The sequence below is a fragment of the Sus scrofa genome, chromosome 1 (genome assembly GCF_000003025.6).
Source record: "Sus scrofa isolate TJ Tabasco breed Duroc chromosome 1, Sscrofa11.1, whole genome shotgun sequence".
Classification (NCBI taxonomy): Eukaryota; Metazoa; Chordata; class Mammalia; order Artiodactyla; family Suidae; genus Sus; species Sus scrofa.
The window spans coordinates 102,856,792-102,877,832 of NC_010443.5; the positions used below are offsets into that span (position 1 = coordinate 102,856,792).

At 33.7% G+C, this 21,041-nt stretch overlaps 1 protein-coding gene across 6 annotated transcripts in view; it reads left to right on the forward strand.

Moving 5' to 3' along the window:
* The window catches only part of DCC (DCC netrin 1 receptor), a 1,568,393-nt gene that overhangs the window by 1,338,163 nt on the left and 209,189 nt on the right, over window positions 1–21,041 (forward strand). For all 6 annotated transcript variants that reach the window (XM_021073445.1, XM_021073448.1, XM_021073456.1 and 3 more), the window contains one exon: window positions 7,648–7,842. In XM_021073445.1, coding sequence (XP_020929104.1) covers window positions 7,648–7,842 — 195 coding nt within the window. The remainder of the gene's footprint in view (window positions 1–7,647; window positions 7,843–21,041) is intronic.

The window sequence follows — 21,041 nt, forward strand, 5'->3', positions numbered from 1 at the left end:
GATTTGTCCGATAGGTGCCCAAGAGTGGGATTGCGGGGTCATATGGAAGTTCTATGTATAGATTTCTAAGGTATCTCCAAACTGTTCTCCATAGTGGCTGTACCAGTTTACATTCCCACCAGCAGTGCAGGAGGGTTCCCTTTTCTCCACAGCCCCTCCAGCACTTGTTATTTGTGGATTTATTAATGATGGCCATTCTGACTGGTGTGAGGTGGTATCTCATGGTAGGTTTGATTTGCATTTCTCTTATAATCAGTGATGTTGAGCATTTTTTCATGTGTTTGCTGGCCATCTGTATATCTTCTTTGGAGAAATGTCTATTCAGGTCTTTTGCCCATTTTTCCATTGATTGATTGGCTTTTTTGCTGTTGGGTTGTATAAGTTGTTCAATGTTGTATAATTTTATAGTGTATAATCTAAATGATATGAGAATTACCACAATAAGACTAGTTACCACATCCATCACCTCACATAATTACCCCTTTGTGTTTCTGTGTGGTGAGAACACTTAAGATCTACTGTTTTAGGAACTTTCATTTATGTAATACAGTTCTGTTAAGGGTAGTCACCATGCTGTTCAGTGGGTCCCCAGAACTTATTCATCTTCTAACTGGAGTCTGTCCCCTTTGACCACCATCTCCCCATTTCCCCACCCACCAGCCCCTGGCAACCACCATTCCTCTGTTTCTATCTATATCCATTTTGAATCTTTAGGAGCAATGATAGAATAAAATTAATATTAGATGAACAAAAATAAATAATGGAATGATAAGATTATTTGACCTAAAATAATTTAAGATGGAAGGAGAATATGTATTAAAAGTAAACGAGAAGATAAAATGCAGTTAAATTTATAATTTGCTTAATGTTATAAAGTAAAATATTGAGATAAATAATGTAAAGTTTGTAGAATAGCTAACAGCACAAACTATGTGTGAATTAAATGATAAAGCATTTATTAAGATGCTGAGTATAATGCTCATACATAATAGATCTCCATAAATTTTACCTATTTTTGTTATCAGGAATAAGAACAGAAACCGAGCTGGGTTTTTTTTTTTTTTTTCAAATGTAATGCCGCAAATACATAAAAGTAGTCAAAAGGGAATATATTGGTAGAAAAAGCACATTTTAAAATTCATTATTTGAATTAGTACTGAGGGGATGAGGCAAGAAACGACTGCAAATGCAGAAGGGCTGGCAGCATGAGAAAATTTTGAGACAGTTCTGTACCATTACTGGAGCGGTAGATACATGAACTGAATAGTGTTGAGTGAATTTGCTGCTTGTGAATTTTAAAAGTATATTAAAATGTTAATTCTACAAGTCAGAAAAAGACAAATATCATATGTGATCACTTAATGTGTGGAATATTTTTAAAATGATACAAATAAGCTTATTTACAAACAAGAAATAGTCCCTCAGATATAGAAAACCAACTTAGTTACTGAAGGAAAAGGAATAGGGAGAAGGGATAAACTAGGAGTATGGGGTTAACAAATACAAACTATTGTACATAAAGTAAAGAAGTAGCAAGGATTTACTACTTAACATAGGAAACTGCATTCAGTATTTTATAATAACCTGTAATGACAAATAATCTGAAAATATAACTGAATCACTTTGCTGTACTCAAATAATACATTATATATATCAATTATAGTTCAATAACTTTTTAAAAGTTAATACTGAGAAAAATGATAGGAGTGGAAGTGTAAAAAAAAAAAATTGGCAAGATAGAGTTTAATGATGAATTGAAGTGATTGACCATTGCAATAAACAAACAAATAACATTCAAATTTTACAGAGGTAAGTGGTTTAAGGAAGATGATGAACAGGCCCTGCCAGTAGAAATGAACACATTCGTATGTATCAGACCTCTCTGAAAAGACAGCATGTGGGTATGTCATTGCTTTATGTAATTCTCTGTAAAGAAATATAGGCTATTAAGGACTGGGAACAAAATTTTAACAAAATGACCCATAAAATGCAGCACACTAAATAGAGAACAGATATGTGAGTATTTGTCAAAAGTACCAACTGCCTGACACCACTTGGCAGTGCCATATCCACAGCAGACGGTACACAGAAGCAATCATTTTCATTAGTAGAAGCCAGAGGAGATAAATCTTGCTGGTGATTAGGAGCAAATGACATTAATAACTGTATTTTCATCTTGTTCCAACAATAAAATAACAAAAATGTCATTCTATTTTTTTTCTTAAATTTTTTATTTTATGGAATTATATAAAACTGTGGTAATTTTATATTTAATTAAAGATATACATAATGACAATTGTATTGAACCTTGTAGTAAATATAGACTTTGTTCCCATAGTTTTGATTACTCTGTTCTAGGAGCTATTCTAATTACTGGAGTTATAGAGAAGTTATGGAAAGAGATGAGACAAAGAGTAATGGAGTAATCATATGAAATACAAAGCACAATAAATGATGATAAATCCAATGGGAAAAAATATGAAAGGAGATTATATTAATACGGGAGATTAAGAGGCTAGGAAAAGATTGTGATTTTAAATATGTCAGCCAGATAAGTCTGAAACTGGAAATTAAATAACAAAATGTGAAGAAGCTCAGGGAGAAAGGCATATCTGAGGGAAAACTTCCTAAGCAGAGGGTCCATCAAGTTCAGATACCCCAAAATAGAGTATGCCTGTCATATTTGAGGGACAGTAAGTGCACAGTGTGGACTCGATGGCTGGGGTGAGGTAACCAAGTGGAAAAGTTTTAAGAGATGAGCTAAGGAGGCAAAGGGGCCAATCACACTTGACTTTTTAGGCCATTGTCAAGAACATGGCCTTCCAGTGTGGTATGGAAAGACTTAAGAGAGTTTGAGTGATCTTATTTGTTTGACATCATCTTATTTGTATTTTATTTGTTTATATTCATGCTCACACTCTATATATTTATGTAAATTTATTTTATATACTCTCTTTATGTTGATGACTCTCATATCTATAAATCTGTCCATGGCATTTCTCCTAAACCCCAGACTTACATACCCTACTGGTTACCTGGTATCTGGTAGTCATCTCACATTTAACATGACTGAAGAATCTGCTTGTTTTTCCTCAACACAATATATCATCTAACAGTTGCCCAAGACAAAGATCTAGGAGTTATCACTGAGCCTCGTCTTTGCCACTCACTCACATAGCTATGTTGGCTATACCTCTCAAATGTCCCAAATACGTACACTTCACCTCCATAATGGCCACACAGACAAGTAGAAACATATTTTTAGGGTCTTCTAAATTTTTAAAAATTCTTTGAAAAAATTTCTTTAAAATATGTATTACATATAATTTACCTTTTTATCTATTTTTAACTTTATGGTTCAGTGGCTTTAAGTACGGTCGCACTGTTGAGTAACTATAACCACCACCCTTCTCCAAAACTCTTTTAATCTTGCAAAATTGAAACTCTTAACTCATTAAGTAGTAACTACTTACTCCTCCTTCTACTTTGTCATTAACTTGACTGTTTTATGTGTCTCATATAAATGGAATCATTTTATTTTTGTCTTTTTGTGACTGATTTATTTCACTTTGCCTAATATTCTAAAGGTTCACCCATGTTGTTAAATGTGTCAGAATCTCCTTCCTTCCTAGAGCTGAAAATTATCCCATTTTATACAGAGAGCACAGTTTTTTATCCATTTATCTACTGAGGGACACTTGCATTGCTTCTACTTTTTCACTACTGTGAATAAACATCTGTTTGAAGCCTTCCTTTTTAAGTCCTTTAAGAATATACTCAGATGCAGAGTTAGTGGATCATATTGTAATTCTATTTTGAACTTTTTTGAGGCATCACTATATTGTTTTCCATAGCAGCTGGAGCATTTTACATTTCCATTTCATCTCTCTTTTTCCTTTTCCTTTTATGGTTGAGCATGGTGGCCTTTGATTCCTTCAATACCAAGTTCATTCTTATTGTAGAGGTTTTGTAGTAGTTATTCCTTCTGTCTATAAAGCTTTCCACCCTGAAGTTTACTTGACTGGTTCTTTCTGATTTTTTCACCTTAGACTCTTCAGAGATACCTTCCTTGATGTATATGACTCAATTATATCCTATACCCTAGCATAGCACTTGCCAAGATCCCATGATTTCCTTCTTTGCTTATTGTTTATTTTTTTTTCTTATCTCCCCTAAACTATCCTCTCAGAACCTAGAACTATGACTGACACATAGGAGATGCACAGTAATTGTTGAAATGCCACTGGAATTAGTCTGATAAATTCTCTAGTATGCTATATGTGACCATTAGTGAAAAATCTCTATTATCACTCAGAGAATAAATATTTTTAGAAACAAATTAAACCAAGACAGATTTCATAATTCCATAGTATAATCAGGAGTGGCAGTTGACCAGTAAAAATTAACAGCCTTGTCAATTTGGATATTTCAGGCAAAATATGTTCTTTGGTTTCAAATTCTTTCACTAATTATCATAATACTTCCTTATTATTTGTATATGCAATCATTGCCCTAGAGATACTTAAAAATATTTCATGTTCTTCTAAGTAATGAATTTCAGTTTCGGCCTTCAAACTAAAAGTAGTCACACCACAAACCTTCCATAGCAAATTTTCTAAATTGATGTTTTATAGTTCATTCCAATAGTAACCATTTTCATCATCTATAAGGTGTCACCTGTGTTAGACAGAACTCAGGTAGAATAACAGGAAAATTGTTGTTTCTGTCTTTATATTAAGAAGTGAGTGGAGTTCTCATTATGGCTCAGCAGGTTAAGAAGCTAGTGTTGTCTCTGTAAGGATGCACATTAGATACCTGGTCTCACTCAGTGGGTTAAGGATCTGGTGTCACTGTAAGTTGTAGCAAAGGTCACAGATGCAGCTCGGATCTGGTGTGGCTGTGGCTGTGGCATATGCCCAAAGCTGCAGTTTCAAATTGAACCCTCTCTTGGGAACTTCCATATGCCACAGGTGCAGCCAAAAAAAAAAAAAACCCAAAAACAAACAAACAAAAAAACAGAAGTGAGTGAGTACAAACAGGCTATTCCAGATTATAAATAATCTGCTAACAGACTTAGTTTTGTGATGAGGCCATAAATAATGAATGGCTCAGGTCTAGTACTGCCTTGATAGGCTCCGTTCCTTTAGGGCCAGTGATCTTAATTGGATGATAAGAGCCCATTAAATATTTAGATGGGAGACAGCCTATACTCTTATGTATCAGCAGCCTTATATTTAGCATGTTAAAAATTCTTTTGAGATTTGGATCTAGGATTGAAATTCCTTTTATGCAGTGAAACATAAAGGTGTGTCTTACGTACTAACAGCTCCTCTTATTCATGATTTTGTTTGTACACTCTTTACCAAGTTACCCTTAAACTTCCAATAGATATAATTCTATGAGTGTTAATTTATATAACTCTTAGGGGAGAGACTCTATGGTTTGCAGAAACAAAAATGGAGAAATAGTGTTCTGAAAATATTAAATTAAACATTTTTGTTCTAAAAGATGTTGAATATTGTCATTCAAATCATTAGGCTTTAATATGGTTTTGAAGAAGTCATAAATGTAGAAAATTTGAATAGTAGTTCATTTTCTAAAAATAAGGTTAGACACGTCATCATGTTGTTTCAATAATTATTGTAAAAGCATCAAATATGCCAAAAAGAATTCACCAGAGAGCTCATGACATATCGAGGATGCTAGAGAGCCTCCATGTCAATAGGGTTGAAAAGTATTAATCTATCCCTTTCATCTCTTTTATTACTTAGGATTTATAGTGGGAAGTTCTTCACGAACATTGCATTGTGCTGCTAAGGTTTATATACACATTTTGAGATGATTTTTTTACACCCTTTCATTATTATATCTCAGACATATTCAGGGCAGGAGAATAATAGCATGTCCGTTTTGTTCACAAATGGGCATCTCCAGGAGAAAAAAAAAAGACATCTTTAGAAAATGCTCTTGAGGTAGCATCTTTAGAATGTCACATCTTTTGAAAAGCTGTTAGTATGCTACCTACTTTGAAAACTTTAATAAAAGACCTGCTTCTCTATCTCATTTAAGCTAGGAGTGTGCATGTTGAAGATGGATAAAGCTGGTGACAGAGATTGCCTGACTTTTTGCCATGGCATCAAGGAGAAAATGAATTGTACTATTAGCTTTAATCATCAAATTCTTCAAATTACATAATTTAACATGTTACCTTCAGAGATTTTCAGTTATGAACAAAAGAATGAACACAAATAGTTTGAATAAGGTTTAAATCCCTAATATTTTTGAGTACTTATCAATTGCCAAGAACTGTACAAAGCAGTTAATGGACTATTAAAGTTTAGATAGGCATATTCTTTCTTTGAATTCTTCCTTGAATACTTCGATTTTCAAAGAATAGGCCACATGTGTCTGTATTAAACCTATCAAAATATTCATCATAGTATAATGTAACTGCCTTTTAACTCATCTGGCTTTCCCATTGAACTGTAAACTCTAGGCATGAAGGTATTATGACTGCCTTGTTGACTCTCCTGTACCCTTATCGTCATAGGAACCTAGCCTGATACCTCAAACACAGTAGACACTCTACGAATAGCTATTAATTGAATTATGATCACTGTCCAGAAAATACTCATAGGGAAGAATGATAATATAAAATTCAGAATGCCAGTTTATTAGTTTTAAACATAATCTCTTAAAAATTTATGTCAGGGTAGCAAGTGCACTTTCTCTCTAGCAGCTAACATCAGTTGGTGCTGCTCATAATTGGAGTGTTTTGTGCATTATTTCATTAAATCATATGAGACCATTACTATTCTTATCCTCATGTTGCACATGAGTAAACAGAGGCTTCAAGAGGATAAATAAGGCTGTCAAGTCTCACTGCTAGTGAGTATTCAGTAAAACATGTGAATGCCTCTCTTGATTACTTCAGAGCTCAAGCTTTGAGTCGATCAGTATTCGGAATGCCAAATTAATTAGTAAGTAAACTCAGGAAAGATAAATAATTCGATGAGGATATACAGCTAGTAAATGACAGAGCCTGGTATTAAATCAAATTTGCACACTCCAAAATTTGTGCGGCTTTAATCCAGTCCACTGTCTCCTTTCCTTTAATAAAAAGTGCACTTTTCATAGACGCAATAAACCATGGGTCAAGTACTATCCTAATCATGCTGAGCAAATCATAACCCTAAATTGTTTATCCTGACAATTTCTTAAGAAAAGACTGCTACCTTCATTTCTGGTTAAATCAGAGTAAATAATCCTTTGGCGAGACAGTTTTTAACATTTCATTTTCCTTTCTATTTTTTACATCTGCCTTGATTTCACCCCTTATTAATGATACTTAAGAAATACATGGGAAAAAATAAGTCCAATGAAAAATCTGTTAGAATAAAGATGCATGATGCTACCTACAGTGCTTCTGGAAGGGATTCAGTATCCTCTTGTGCTTAAGAAATTCTGTGAAAGTCAAATCAAATATAGAAATTGTATCACACACTGAAACAAGGAGGAACTTGGGCATTAAGTGATGCTCCATTTGAGGGTCTGTAGATCGTGATGTTAAGTCTTGTTTAAATGAGAAGTTTTAACCGTGTAATGTGTTGCATCACAAGACATGCTGATGTCCCTTTTGAATTCTAGAGTCTCAAGTACCTGACCAGCCAAGCTCTCTTCATGTGAGGCCCCAGACCAACTGCATCATCATGAGTTGGACCCCTCCCTTGAACCCAAACATTGTGGTGCGAGGTTACATCATCGGTTATGGCGTTGGGAGCCCTTATGCTGAGACCGTACGTGTGGACAGTAAACAGCGATATTATTCCATTGAGAGGTTAGGTGAGTAGCTGTGATTTTTATTTTACTAGGGAAATAAATTGTTTCTTCAGAATTCTTTTCTTTCTTGGAAAATTGTTCTTTGGAATATGACCTCAATTAGTATTAATGGATTAACTCTTCTATTTTTCTATTCTCTATCAATCTACTTACCCCCTCTACACACACACACAAACACACACACACACACACACACACACACACAGAGACATGCATTTTTCCTTTCTGGACTTTTGAATCAGGGAATTTTATCTAAGAGAGATTCACAGTAGTGGGTCTCTTGGTGTATACCCTTGCCTATGTTTCAAAAGAATACAAAAAATAAACCAGAACATTTTTCTTTTTCCAAAGTCAATGGAAAACTCTAATCTTAATAATTCTTACAAAGAGCAAGTCAGCATTTTTTTTTCCTCTAGGAAGATATTTTGTCAATTTTTCTTTAACCTTGAATTGTATAGTCACACTACCTCTTTTTTCCCCCTTAGTATTCATAACTAAAGCTTTTTGGCCATCATTATGACTATAAAATAACTATTAAAAAAGCAATTTTCAATCAAGCCAGTAACTTGGAGAAATCAAACTTCTCTCTATATGTGTTCCTGATCCCTCCCAATCCAAGTTCTCTTACTGTACTTAGCCTTATTTTACTGAGTACAATATTTCTATTGTGATATTTCTGAATTCACTGAAAATTGGTTTATTCAGAGAGGGTTAACATGTAAAGTTTTCATATTCATTTTACATGGCTTTTCTGTTAGTGCAGTAAGAGATTATATCATTAGCAGAGAAATAAAATGAATATATGTCATATATGGGGTGCCAATAAGTTAAACAATTGACATAAAGTGAAAAGCGAATTGATTCTACCTGTTGATTTAACAGGATATTATTTGCAATGAAATACAGTGACCTTCTCAGTAGAAATGAAACCCAATTGGGTTTCTACTTATTTGCAGTGTCTCTCAGAAAGAGAACATTTGTGATGAGAAGCCTGATTTGAATTTGAATAGCTAAAAACGCAGTAGCGAGAAAAGGTTTTGTCAGTGCAAGGGGAAAATTGCACTGACCCATTCTCTCTGTAATTGCTTCAAACACTAATAAGAGAAGCACCTTCTGCAGATCTCCCCAATTTTACTTAGCTTGGCATTTGGAAATAATATTCTCCCAGTCAGTTCCTGAGTTTGAATACTAAGGCAATCGCAAAATTCATATTTTATGGCCGTCAAACCCATGTCAGGGGACTCTCATTTATCCATTATTCAGTATACTACACCATCCCTGACAGTTCATCTTGATGCCACGCGCCAGAGGGAGAGATTCCTGTGGCAGAGCGCAGGCTCTCTCTTCAGCAAGGAGGATGTGGTACAAACTCAGAATAAAGGCATGAAGGAAAACTGCTTTGTTTCACCATGTGCTTTTGATAATGATGCTCTTTATTACAAAGCAATTTTCCCATGAGTTTCCAAGTCTAGCACATTTGAGGCATTTGGGAGATTAATACTGTGGCAAATCTTTCCAAATGCTTCACAAAGAAATTTTCCATTGTAAGATTTGTTTTAAAGAGCTAGGGCAACTGATAAAGATAAAATGGGATAGGAACCTCTGTCAATGATAGATAATCATGTATGTACATTTTAAAACTTATCTGGATAGAGAAATTACACACATGCACCCCCAATACCCTGCCACATATATATGTACACATGTATTTAAATTCTACTGAAACTCTTTTAACTGAGTCCCATGTCTTAATATCACATATGAAATAAAACACTGTTTTGTCCTTGTTGTTCCTATATCCTCATAGTTATAAAAATAAACTGGTATTTTTTTCAAAATGAGTTCCCACTATTTGGCCAAAACGTATGTTAAACATATCTTAAGTTCTGATTTTTATAAGGATAAAGGATTCATTTAAGTCCACATTTGAACTCTACAAAGAAAACATCAATGTTTTATTTATTCTATTGAATTTTAAGACAGGTGTGTCAATTTTTATTGTGTCTTTTTAAAAATATATTTTATTTAAAATACAGCTTTAAAGCTTTTAATCTGGACGTTTTATATGTAATAGACAATAAGGGATTTATATATTTTAAAAAACTGTATGACAGTTATACCTTTAAAAATGACATTGTAAACCATTTAAGCATAGGATCAGCCATAACTTCAAGTATCATGAATGTAATTAATTTCATCATTTATAATAAGATTTTTATTTTTTCTATTATAATTGATTCATAATTGTATTTTAGACAATGAAAAGATACTTGGTTTGTATTTGACTAAATCCTCTTTTCTTTGCTAGAGATGAGAACTTGCAAATAGTATTTTGTTTATCATTACTTAGTAACTCATTACTAAGATACCAGGCACCTTGACTTGCTTCAGGACTAGAAATAGAAGATCATTTTAAATAATATCTAAAATTGCCTGATTTAAAACAAAGCTTACTGAGTGCAGGTATAGAGCTTCACTAACAACTGTTGGTACTATTACATGTATATAGTTAATATTCTGAAATGGAATTCCTTTTTGGTTCAGAAGTCCTAATGCCAAGTTTGATGTCTATACATAGTATAAACCCACAATATCTGAATTCTAGCAATGCTTAAAAATTATTATGAAATTAAGTCCCTTCTTAAAAACTCACTATTTACTGTCTATCAATCTATTGATCAATCTATATGTCCATCAGTTTATCATTTTATCTTTGTGGAGGTATTCTTATAGATAATAAGCTCTGCATGTAAAGTCACAATTTGTTGAGTTTTTGAAATAGCTTTATTGAGTTATACTTCACAATGTTTTGGGTATTTTTTAATTTCTTCTTTTTTACTCTCAGCAGTGTTTTATAGTTTGCAATGTAGAGGTTTTGAGGTCTTGAATGTTTTGGTTAGATTTAGTCTTTATACATATATATATATATATATATATATAGACACACACACATTGTTTTTAAATTTCTTTTCCAACTGTTTACTACCTATATAGAAGAATACAACTGATTTTTCGACATTAACCTTGGTATCCTAAGACCTGTTAAACTAAACTACTTGTTTTACTGGTAGTGCCATAGATGCTCTGAGATTTTCCACTTAAATAAGCATATAATATGGAAATGAAACAGTTATGTGCTTAATTTTCTGATCTTCATGCTTTTCATTTCTTTCTCTTGCTTTCTTGAAAATGTGAAGATCTCTAGTTAAATAAGTAAAAAGAAATAGTGAAAGCAGGTATCTTTGCTGTGTTCTAGATCTAAAGGGAGGCATGAAATAGGACATCATATGTAGGATCCTCATAGATGTCTCATCAGATTAAAGTAATTTTCTACACTTTCTAGCTTTATGGGGATTTTATCATGACAATTGTTGAATTTTTACGAAATAATATTCTCTCTCTTGAAATGGTTATATAGTTTACCACCTTTATTTATTTAAATATTCTGAACTACATGGATTTTTAAAATCTTTTCTAATGAATTTTATTATGTTTATAGTTGACCAGCAATCATCACAACCCAATTTTATAGCATTTTCATCCCAAACCCCAGGCACATCTCCCCCGAACCCCACCCTGTCTCATTTGGAAACCACAAGTTATTCAAAGTCTGTGAGTCAGTATCTGTTCTGCAAAGAAGTTCATTGTGTCCTTTTTTTAGGTTCCACATGTAAGTGATAGCATATGACGTTGGTGTCTCACTGTCTGACTGACTTCACTTAGCATGATAATTTCTAGGTCCATCCATGTTGCTGCAAATGCCATTATTTCTTTCCTTTTAATGTCTGAGTAATATTCCATTGTGCATATGTACCACATCTTCTTGATCCGCTCCTCTGTCGATAGACATTTAGGTGATTTCCATGTCTTGGCTATTGCATATAGTGCTGCAATGAACATTGGAGTACATGTGTCTTTTCGAGTCATGGTTTTCTCTAGATAGATGCCCAGGAGTGGGATTGCTGGTTCAAATGGTAATTCCATTTTCACTTTTCTGAGGAATCTCCACAGTGTTTTCCACAGTGATTGGACCAATATACATTCCCACCAATGGTGTAAGAGGGTTCCCATTTCTCCACACCCTCTCCAACATTTAATGTTGGTAGACTTTTTGATGATGGCCATTCTGGCTGGTGTAAGGCGGTACCTCATAGTGGTTTTGATTTCCATTTCTCTAATAATGAGTGATGTTGAACATCTTTTCATGTGTTTATTGGCCATCTGTATGTCTTCTTTGGGGAATTGTCTGCTTAGATCTTCTGCCCATTTTTTGATGGGGTTGTTTTTTTGGGGGATTGAGCTGTATAAGGTGTTTATAAATTTTGGAGATTAATCCCTTGTCAGTTAATTCACTTGCAAATATTTTCTCCCATTCTGTAGACTGTCTTTTCATTTTGTTTTGGGTTTCCTTTGCTGTTCAGAAACTTTTAAGTTTAACTAAGTTCCATTTGTTTATTTCTGCTTTTATTGTTATTACTCTGGGAAGAGGCTCTGAGAAGATGTTGCTGTGGATTATGTCAGAGTTTGTTTGGCCTGTGTTTCCCTCTAAGAGTTTTATAGTATCTGGTCTCATATGTAGATATTTAATCCATTTTTGAGTTTGTTTTTGTGTATAGTGTTAGGAAGTGCTCTAATTTCATTCTTTTACATGTGGCTGTCCAGTTTTTCTAGCACTACTTATTGAAGGAACTATTTTTTCTCCATTGTATATTCTTGCCTCCTTTCTAATAGATTAGTTGATGGTAGGTGCATGGGTTTTATTCTGGGCTTTCTATCCTGTCCCACTGATCTATAGTTCTGTCTTTGTGCCAGTACCATATGGTTTTGATGACTACAGCTTTTTAGTATAGTCTGAAGTCCAGGAGCCTGATTCCTCCAGCTCCATTTTTCTTTTTCAGGATGTCTTCGGCTATTCTGGGTCTTTTGTGCTTCCAAACAAACTTTAAGATATTTTGTGAAAAATGTCCTTTGTAATTTGATAGGGATTGCCTTGAATCTGCAGCTTGCCTTGGATAGCATAGTCATTTTGATAATATTGATTCTTCCAATCCAAGAGCATGGTATGTCTTTCCATCTGTTTGTGTTATGTTTGATTTATTTCATCAATGTCTTATAGGTTTCAGAGTACAGGTCTTCTGTCTCTTTAAGTAGGTTTATTACTAAGTATTTTATTCTTTTTAATATGATCATAAAATGGGATTTGTTCCTTAATTTCTCTTTCTGATTGTTCATTGCTAGTATGTAGAAATGCAGTTCATTTCTGTGTATTACTTTTGTATCCTGCAACTTTGTCAAATTTATTGATGAGCTCTAACAGTTTTCTGGTAGTCTTTAGGATTTTCTTGGTGTAGTATCATGTCATCTGCAAATAGTGATAGTTTTACTTCTTCCTTTCCAATTTGGATTCCTTTTATTTCTTTTTCTTCTCTGATTGTCATGGCGAGGCCTTCCAAAACTATGTTGAATAGAAGTGACGAGAGCAAACAACATTGTCTTGGTCCTGATCTCAGCGGAAATTCTTTCAGGTTTTCACCATTGAGAATGATGTTAGCTCTGGATTTGTTATGTATGGCCTTTATTAAGTGGTTCCCTTTATAGCCACTTTCTGAAAGGTTTTTATCAGAAATGGGTGTTGGATTTTGTCAAAGGCTTTTCTGCATCTATTGAGAGGATCATATGGTTTTCATTTTTCAGTTTGTTAATGTAGTGTAACACACTGATTTATTTGCAGATATTGAGGAATCTTTGCATCCCTGGGATAAATCCCACTTCATCATGAAGTACAATCCTTTTAATGTATTGTTGGATGTGGTTTGCTAGTATTTTGTTGAGGCTTTTTGCATCTGTGTTCATCAGTGAAATTGGCCTGTACTTTTCTTTTTTTTTTGTGGTATCTCTGTCTGATTTTGGTATCAGGGTGATGGTAGCCTCATAGAATGAGTTTGGGAGGGTTTCTTCCTCTGAAATTTTTTGGAATAGTTTCGTAAGGATAGGTGTTAGATCTTCTCTAAATGTTTTATAGAATTCTCCTGTGAAGCCATTGCTCCAGATTTTTTTTTTCATTGGAGGTTTATTTAATCATGGTTCAATTTCAGTACTTGTGATTGGTCTGCTCATCTTTTCTATTTTGTCTTGGTTTAGTCTTGGAAGATTGTAATTTTCTAAGAATTTGTCCATTTCATCTAGGTTTTCTGTGATCCTTTGTATTTCTATGATGTCTGTTGTTACTTCTCCTTTTTCATTTCTAATTTGTATTTCTATGATGTCTGTTGTTACTTCTCCTTTTTCATTTCTAATTTTATTGATTTGAGTCCTCTCTCTTATTTTCTTGATAAGTCTGGCTAAGGGTTTGTCAATTTTGTTCATCTTTTCAAAGAACCAGCTTTTAGTTTCATTGATCTTTTCTATGGCTTGCTTCATTTCTATTTCATTGATTTTTGCTCTGATCTTTATGATTTCTTTCTTCTGCTAACTTTAGTTATTGTCTGTTCTTTTCTCTATAACTGCTTTAGATGTTATGTTCTTCATTTGAGCTTTTTCTTATGTCCTGAGGTAGGCTTGTATTGCTATAAACTTACCTCTTTGAACTGCTTTCACTGCATCCCATAGGTTTGGGCGTGTTGTATCTTTGTTGTCATTTGCTTCTAGGTATTTTTTAATTTCCTCTTTGATTTCTTCAGTGATCCATTGGTTGTTTAGTAGCTTTTTTTGTTGTTGTAGTTTTTTTCTTGTTGATTTCCAGTCATATAGCGTTCTGGTTGGAAAAGTTGCTTGATATGATTTCAGTTTTCTTAAAGTTATCAAGGCTTGATCTGTGGCCCAGAATGTGATCAATTCTAGAGGATGTTCCATGTGCACTTGAGAAGAATGCGTATTCTGTTGCTTTTGGATGGAATGTCCTATAAATATCTACTATGTCCATCTGGTGTAATGCTTCATTTAGGGCCTGTGTTTCCTTGTTGATTTTCTGTCTGGATGATCTGTCCATTGCTGTAAGTGGGGTGTTAAAGTCCCCCACTATTATTGTATTATTGTCAATTTCTCCTTTTAAGGTTTTTAGCAGTTGCCTTATATACTGAAGTGATCGTACATTGGGTGCATATATAGTCAAAATTGTTATATCTTCTTCTTGGATTGATCCTTTGATCATTATGTAATATCCTTATTTGTCTCTTATAGTATTTTTCATTTTAAGGTCTATTTTGACTGATATGAGTTGCTACTCCAAGTTTCTTTTGATTGCTGTTTGCGTGGAATATTTTCTTCCAAACTCTCACTTTCAATTTTTATGTGTCCCTAGAAGTGAAGTGGGTCTCTTGAAGACAGCATGTATATGGGTCTTGTTTTTGTATCCATTCAGCCTGTCTCTTTCTGTTGATTGGGGCATTTAGCAATTTAAATTTAAGGTAATTATTGATATGTATGTTCTTATTGCCATTTTAATAACTGCTTTGGATTTGTTTTTGTTGCTCTTTTTTCTTCCCTTCACTTTGTTTTCTTCTCTTGTGGTCTGATGACTATCTTTAGTGTTGTATTTGAGTTGATTTTTCTTATTTGTCTGTGTATCAATTATAGATTTTTGGTTTGCAGTTACCCTGAAGTTTTGATATAAGAGTCTGTATATATATATGAGATTGTTTTAAGTTCTTGGTATCTTAATTGCAAGTGTATCTCCAGTGTCCTGCATTTGTACCCTCCTCTTCTCATGATTTTCAATTTTGGTAGCATATTTGTGTTTGGATGATTTCCTACCTTTACTGTATATATGCCTTTATTGATAAGCATTGTCATTTATGCTATTTTTGTTTCTAGTGGCATTTTCTTTTGTGCCTAGAGAAGTTCTTTTAGTATTTGTTGTAAAGATCCTTTAGTGTTATTGAATTCTCTTAGCTTTTCTTTACCTGTAAAGCTTTTGATTTCTCCTTCAAATCTGAATGAGTCCCTTACTGGGTAAAGTAATCTTGTTTGGAGGTTTTTTTCCTTTCATCATGTTAAGTATATCATGCCACTTCCTTCTGGCCTGCAGAGTTTCTGCTTAAAAACCTGCCAGTAACCTTATCAGGGTTCCCTTGTATGTTGTTTCTTTTCCCTAACTGCTTTCAATATGTTCCTTTTGTCTTTAATTTTGGCCAGTTTGATTAATATGTGTCTCAGGGTGTTCTTCCTTGGGTTTATTTCATATGGTACTTGTTCTTCCTGGATTTGAGTGAGTGGCTCCTTTCCCATGTTAGGGAAGTTTTTGGCTGTTATCTCTTTGAATATTTTTCCTGTCCCTTTCTCTCTCTCTTCTTCTTGCACCCCTATAATATGGATGTTGTTACATTTAACGTTGTCCCAGAGTTCTCTTAGACTGTCTTCATTTCTTTTCAATCTTCTTTGTCTTTTCTGTTCCACATCAGTGATTTCCACCCCCTGTCCTCCCCCTCACTTATTCATTCTTCTGCCTCCTGTATTCTACTGTTGGTTGCTTCTAATGAATTTTTTATTTTGGTTACTGTATTTTGCATCTCTGCTTGCTTAAGTTTTAAATCTTTTATTTCTTTGCTCTGTTTTTGCTGTAAATTATCAATCTTTGCCTTTAGTTTATTTCCAGTGTCGTGTACCATCTTCAGCATCAATAGTCTAATGTCTTTTTCCTGGAGGCTGATAATCTACAGATCTTTGGCTGTTTTTCTGGGGTTTTTTCTTGCTCTCATATGAGTTATAGTTTTGTGACTTCATTTTTATACGTTTTTGGTGTGGTCTCCTTTTTGCAAACAATAGAGTTCTAGCCTCTCTTGTTTCTGATGTCCATCCACTTTGTGGCTAAAGTTGGTACAGTGGCTTGATGTAGGCTTCCTGATGGTAGGGACTGGTGCCTGCCCACTAGTAGGTGGGGCTGATTCCTATCCTCTCTTATGGGTGGGTCTTTGTCTCTAAGTGAGATTTGAGGCAGCTGTGTGCCTGAGATATCTTTAGGCAGCCTGTTTACTAATAGGCGGGGCTGTGATCCTACCTGGATTATTGTTTGGCCTGGGACTTCTCAGTGCTGATGGGTGGGGAAAGATCTTCCAAAAATGGCACCTATAGAGAAATATATGCTGATGAACTCTCCCAAGAACTTTGCCTCTAATGAATGTCCTTCCCCCATAACAAGACACAGTCACCACCTGTTTTCCTGGAAGATCCTCCAAGAATTGCAGTCCAGTCCAACCCAGATTCCTATGGAGTCTCTGCACATGAAAGCCTGTGTGGGCCTTTCAAGAATGTGGTCTTTGTTTCCCTCACTCCTGTGGAGCTGCTGTGCATAAGCTCCACTGGCCTTCAATGCCAGATGCTCCAGGGGCTCTTTTTCCCAATGCCAGCTCCCCAGGCATGAGGACCCCATGTGGGGCTCAAAACTCTCACTCCTGTAGATGAGTCCCTGTGACATAGTCAGTTTTCCTGTCTGTAGGCTGCCCACCTGGCAGGTATGGGATTTGCTTGTAACACATAATTGCCCTTCGTACCTTCCTGATGTGGTCTCCTCTTTGTCTTCTGGAGTAGGATATCTTTTTGAAAGTTTCCAGTCCTTTTCGTTGAAGGTTGTTCAGAATTTGGTTGTAATTTTGTTGTTTTTATGAAAGAAGGTGAGCTCCAGTCCTTCTATTCAGCCATCTTAATCATGTCTCTCCTGAATTATATTGATTTTTGAAGAGTAAATACACATTCTTATATTCTAGGATTTAATTTATTAATAGTTATTAAGGAGTTTTTGCCTGTTTTAATAAAATATATTTGTCAATAAATTTTTGTTCATGTAGTGACTTTATCTAGTTTTTTTTTAATTAAGTTTATACCAGCCTTATGAATTTAGATGAACAATTTGCTATTTTTCTGTAACTGAAAAAGTTTGTGTAAAATTGATATTTTGTTACTCCTTGAGTATTTATAGAATTCACTAACAAAACTACCTGTATCTGAGATTTATTTTTTAGGAAGGCTTTTGAATTGAATTCAATTTCTTTATCATACAAGGTATTTCTACATTTTTATTTTTTTCTTGTATTGATTTTGGCAAATTAAATTTTTCATGAAATTTGTCTATTGTATTTGGCCACATTTGTTGGCATAGAGTCATGTATTATGATATTCTCTTACTATCTGTGGTGATAACTACTTTTGCATTTATGATACTGATGATTTAAGTTCTCCCTCCTTTTTTGTGATCAGTCTAGGAAGGGGTTCACCAATTTTGTTGGACAAAGGAAGAAACTTTAACATTACTGTTTCTCTTATCTGTCTCACTTTATTTCTTTCACATTTGCTCTTATCTTGACTACTTTCTATCTAATACTTGTTTCAATCATCCATTATACATCTATATGTAATTTCTTAAGGTAGAATCTCATACTGTAGGTATTTAAAGCTATGAGTGTTTCCCTTAGCACCACTTTCCTTCCTTGCATTCCGCAAAAGTCAATATGTTGTGTATTCATTTTGTTCAAAATACTTTCTGATTTTTTCTTGATTTCTTTTGGCCTTGTGACTTATTGTATTGCTTAATTTTCTGAGTTTTCCTCAATATCTTATTATTGGTATTAAAATTTTTATCATGATTAGAAAATATACTCTGTTTGATTTCACTAGTTTTAAACATTTGAGACTTTGTTTTATTGACTAGCATACTGTTAATTTTTTTGAATGTGCTATGTGAACTTAAAAATCATAACTATTTTGCAGTTATTAGACGGTAGAATTCTGTAAATAGCAGGAGTTCCCACCGTGGCTCAGTGGTTAATGAATCCGACTAGTAACCATGAGGTTGCAGGTTTGATCCCTGGACTTGCTCAGTGGGTTAAGGATCTGGCATTGCCATGAGCTGTGGTGTAGTTTACAGATGTGGCTCAGATCCCATGTTGCTGTGGCTCTGGTGTAGGCCGGTGACTACAGCTCCAATTAGACCCCTAGCCTGGGAACCTCCATATGCCACAAGTGCAGCCCTCAAAAGACAAAAAAAAAAAAAAAAAAAAAGACAAAAAAAAAAGAATTCTGTAAATAGCAATTAGATCAAGATCTTTGATAGTAATTTTTAGATCATCTATGCCTTTACTAAAATTTTTGATCAGTAGTTTGTGAATTGCTAAGATTTAGTATCAAAATCCCCTTTTATAAACATGTGATCATCTATGTCTCCCTTTAGTTCTGTCAAATTTTTGCTTCATTTATTTTGAGAGTCTGTTATTAAGCTAATATACCTTTATAATTATCATATCTTCTTGATAAATCACCTCATAAAGATTTCTCTTCATCTCTAATATACTCTTGGTCTTTAAGATGATTTTATCTGTTATTAATATAACCACTATAGCCCTCTTTTTCTTAAGATTTATGTGGTGTATCTTTTTTAATCCATCACTTTCAATCTATGTCTTTTAACGTTTGTCTTTCTCTTGAAGGTACTATATAGTTGGGTCTTGCTATTTTATACAGTCTGAGAATTTTTACCTTTTAATTAGAGTTTTTAGACCATTAAAATTTATTGTAATTATATAAATGTTTGAATTTAGGTCTACCATTTTATTTGTGTTTTTTTCTGTTCTCTCTTTCTCTCAGCTCTTTTCTCTTTCATGACTTGTCTTTCTTACTTCATTCTGCCTACTTTCATATAACCCTAAAATTTTATGTAGTTTGGGTTTTTTGGGTTTTTTAAATTTTTTTCTGTATTTTTAAATCTTGTTATCAGCAGGGTGGTTGAGCTAAAGGGTACCTATATGATCATAGTAGAACCAGAAACTCACAGTACCTCGTTAAATATTTTTTAACAGATGCTATGGTGAATATTCTTGATAAAAGTAAAATTGGTTTCTGGGAAATGTATCATCTGAATTACATTTGATACTAATTATTTGTGTTAACAAAATAAATTAGAAGCATCACAAATGCAATTATAGTTCAACTGAAAAATAAATATTGTGGAACAAATTTCTGACTAAGGTTTGGACTTCTGACAAAGTTTAGTAATTTAAATAAGTTAAATTTTTGTTATACATTTGACTAATTTTTTAGGCTTTTAAAAATGCAGTATTCAAATCTTTATACAATGAAATGGAAAAAAAATCATACTTTTACAAACTTATCAAGGTCGGGGAACAAAAGTGATTATGTTGTCCAGCTACAGCCATTGCTTTTCCAACTGAGGCTAAAAAAAAAAAAAAAAAAAAAAAAAAAAAAAAGCAAGTATTTTTAAAATAATTTATATCCTTTCATGTCTAATCAGTCTACTTAAAACTATCACATGTCTTAATGAGAGTTAGCTAAAATCTTTCACTACCCCTGATATAGATTAGCAGAGCTGTTCATGGAACTAATGTTCTTAGAATTTGGCATTACTCAATAAAAAGAAGACTGTACAATTAAAACTTTTAGGGTTTAATGATCCTTCATCAATTCTTTTGAAGTGTTTTAACCCAACCATGGAACAATATTTTTAGTTCTTTTCTTGAATACTCAATTATTATTTGCTTTCATTTTTATCCTCCTTTCACTGATGTTTATTAAAGGATATGGTTTTAATAGACTCATATGTTTTAATACTTAATCTAAGCAAACTAAAAATGAAATAGAGGTGGAATTGAATGTAAATCTGAATCTGGTTTCAGATCTGTGTTTTTTACTCTCTGCCATAATATTTAATCTTAGTTTGAATTCTGGTTATGGTATTTCAGTGAAAATGAGAATAAGAGTATCTTTAATCCCTATTATGTGATGTGAAGTGATAACAGAAATTGAAAAGAGTTAACATAGGTAGAGAAGTTGGTCTTTGTAAGATACATAAATAACAAATGTTGCATTGAGATAACTGCAAAAATATTAAAGTTTGTCTTAATTAAAATATTTAGCTTTTTTAGGTAAACATTTTAGATATTTCTAAATATTATCAAAAATATTTTTATAAAACTGATTGGAAATATTTTACATTGGTCTGTTTGTAGTTTTTTTCTGTTTTAATTAAGAAAAAGGGGGAGTTCCTACTGTGGTGCAGTGGGTTAAGAATCTGACTGCAACAGCTCAGGTCATTTCAAAGATGCAGGTTCAATCCCAGCCCAGTGCAGTGAGTTAAAGAATCCAGCATTGCTGCATCTGTGATTCAGATTCAGTCCCTGGTCTAGGAACTTCCATATGCCAAGTCTGCAGCATCAAAAAAAAAAAAAAAAAAAAAAAAAAACTGTATGTTCCATTTG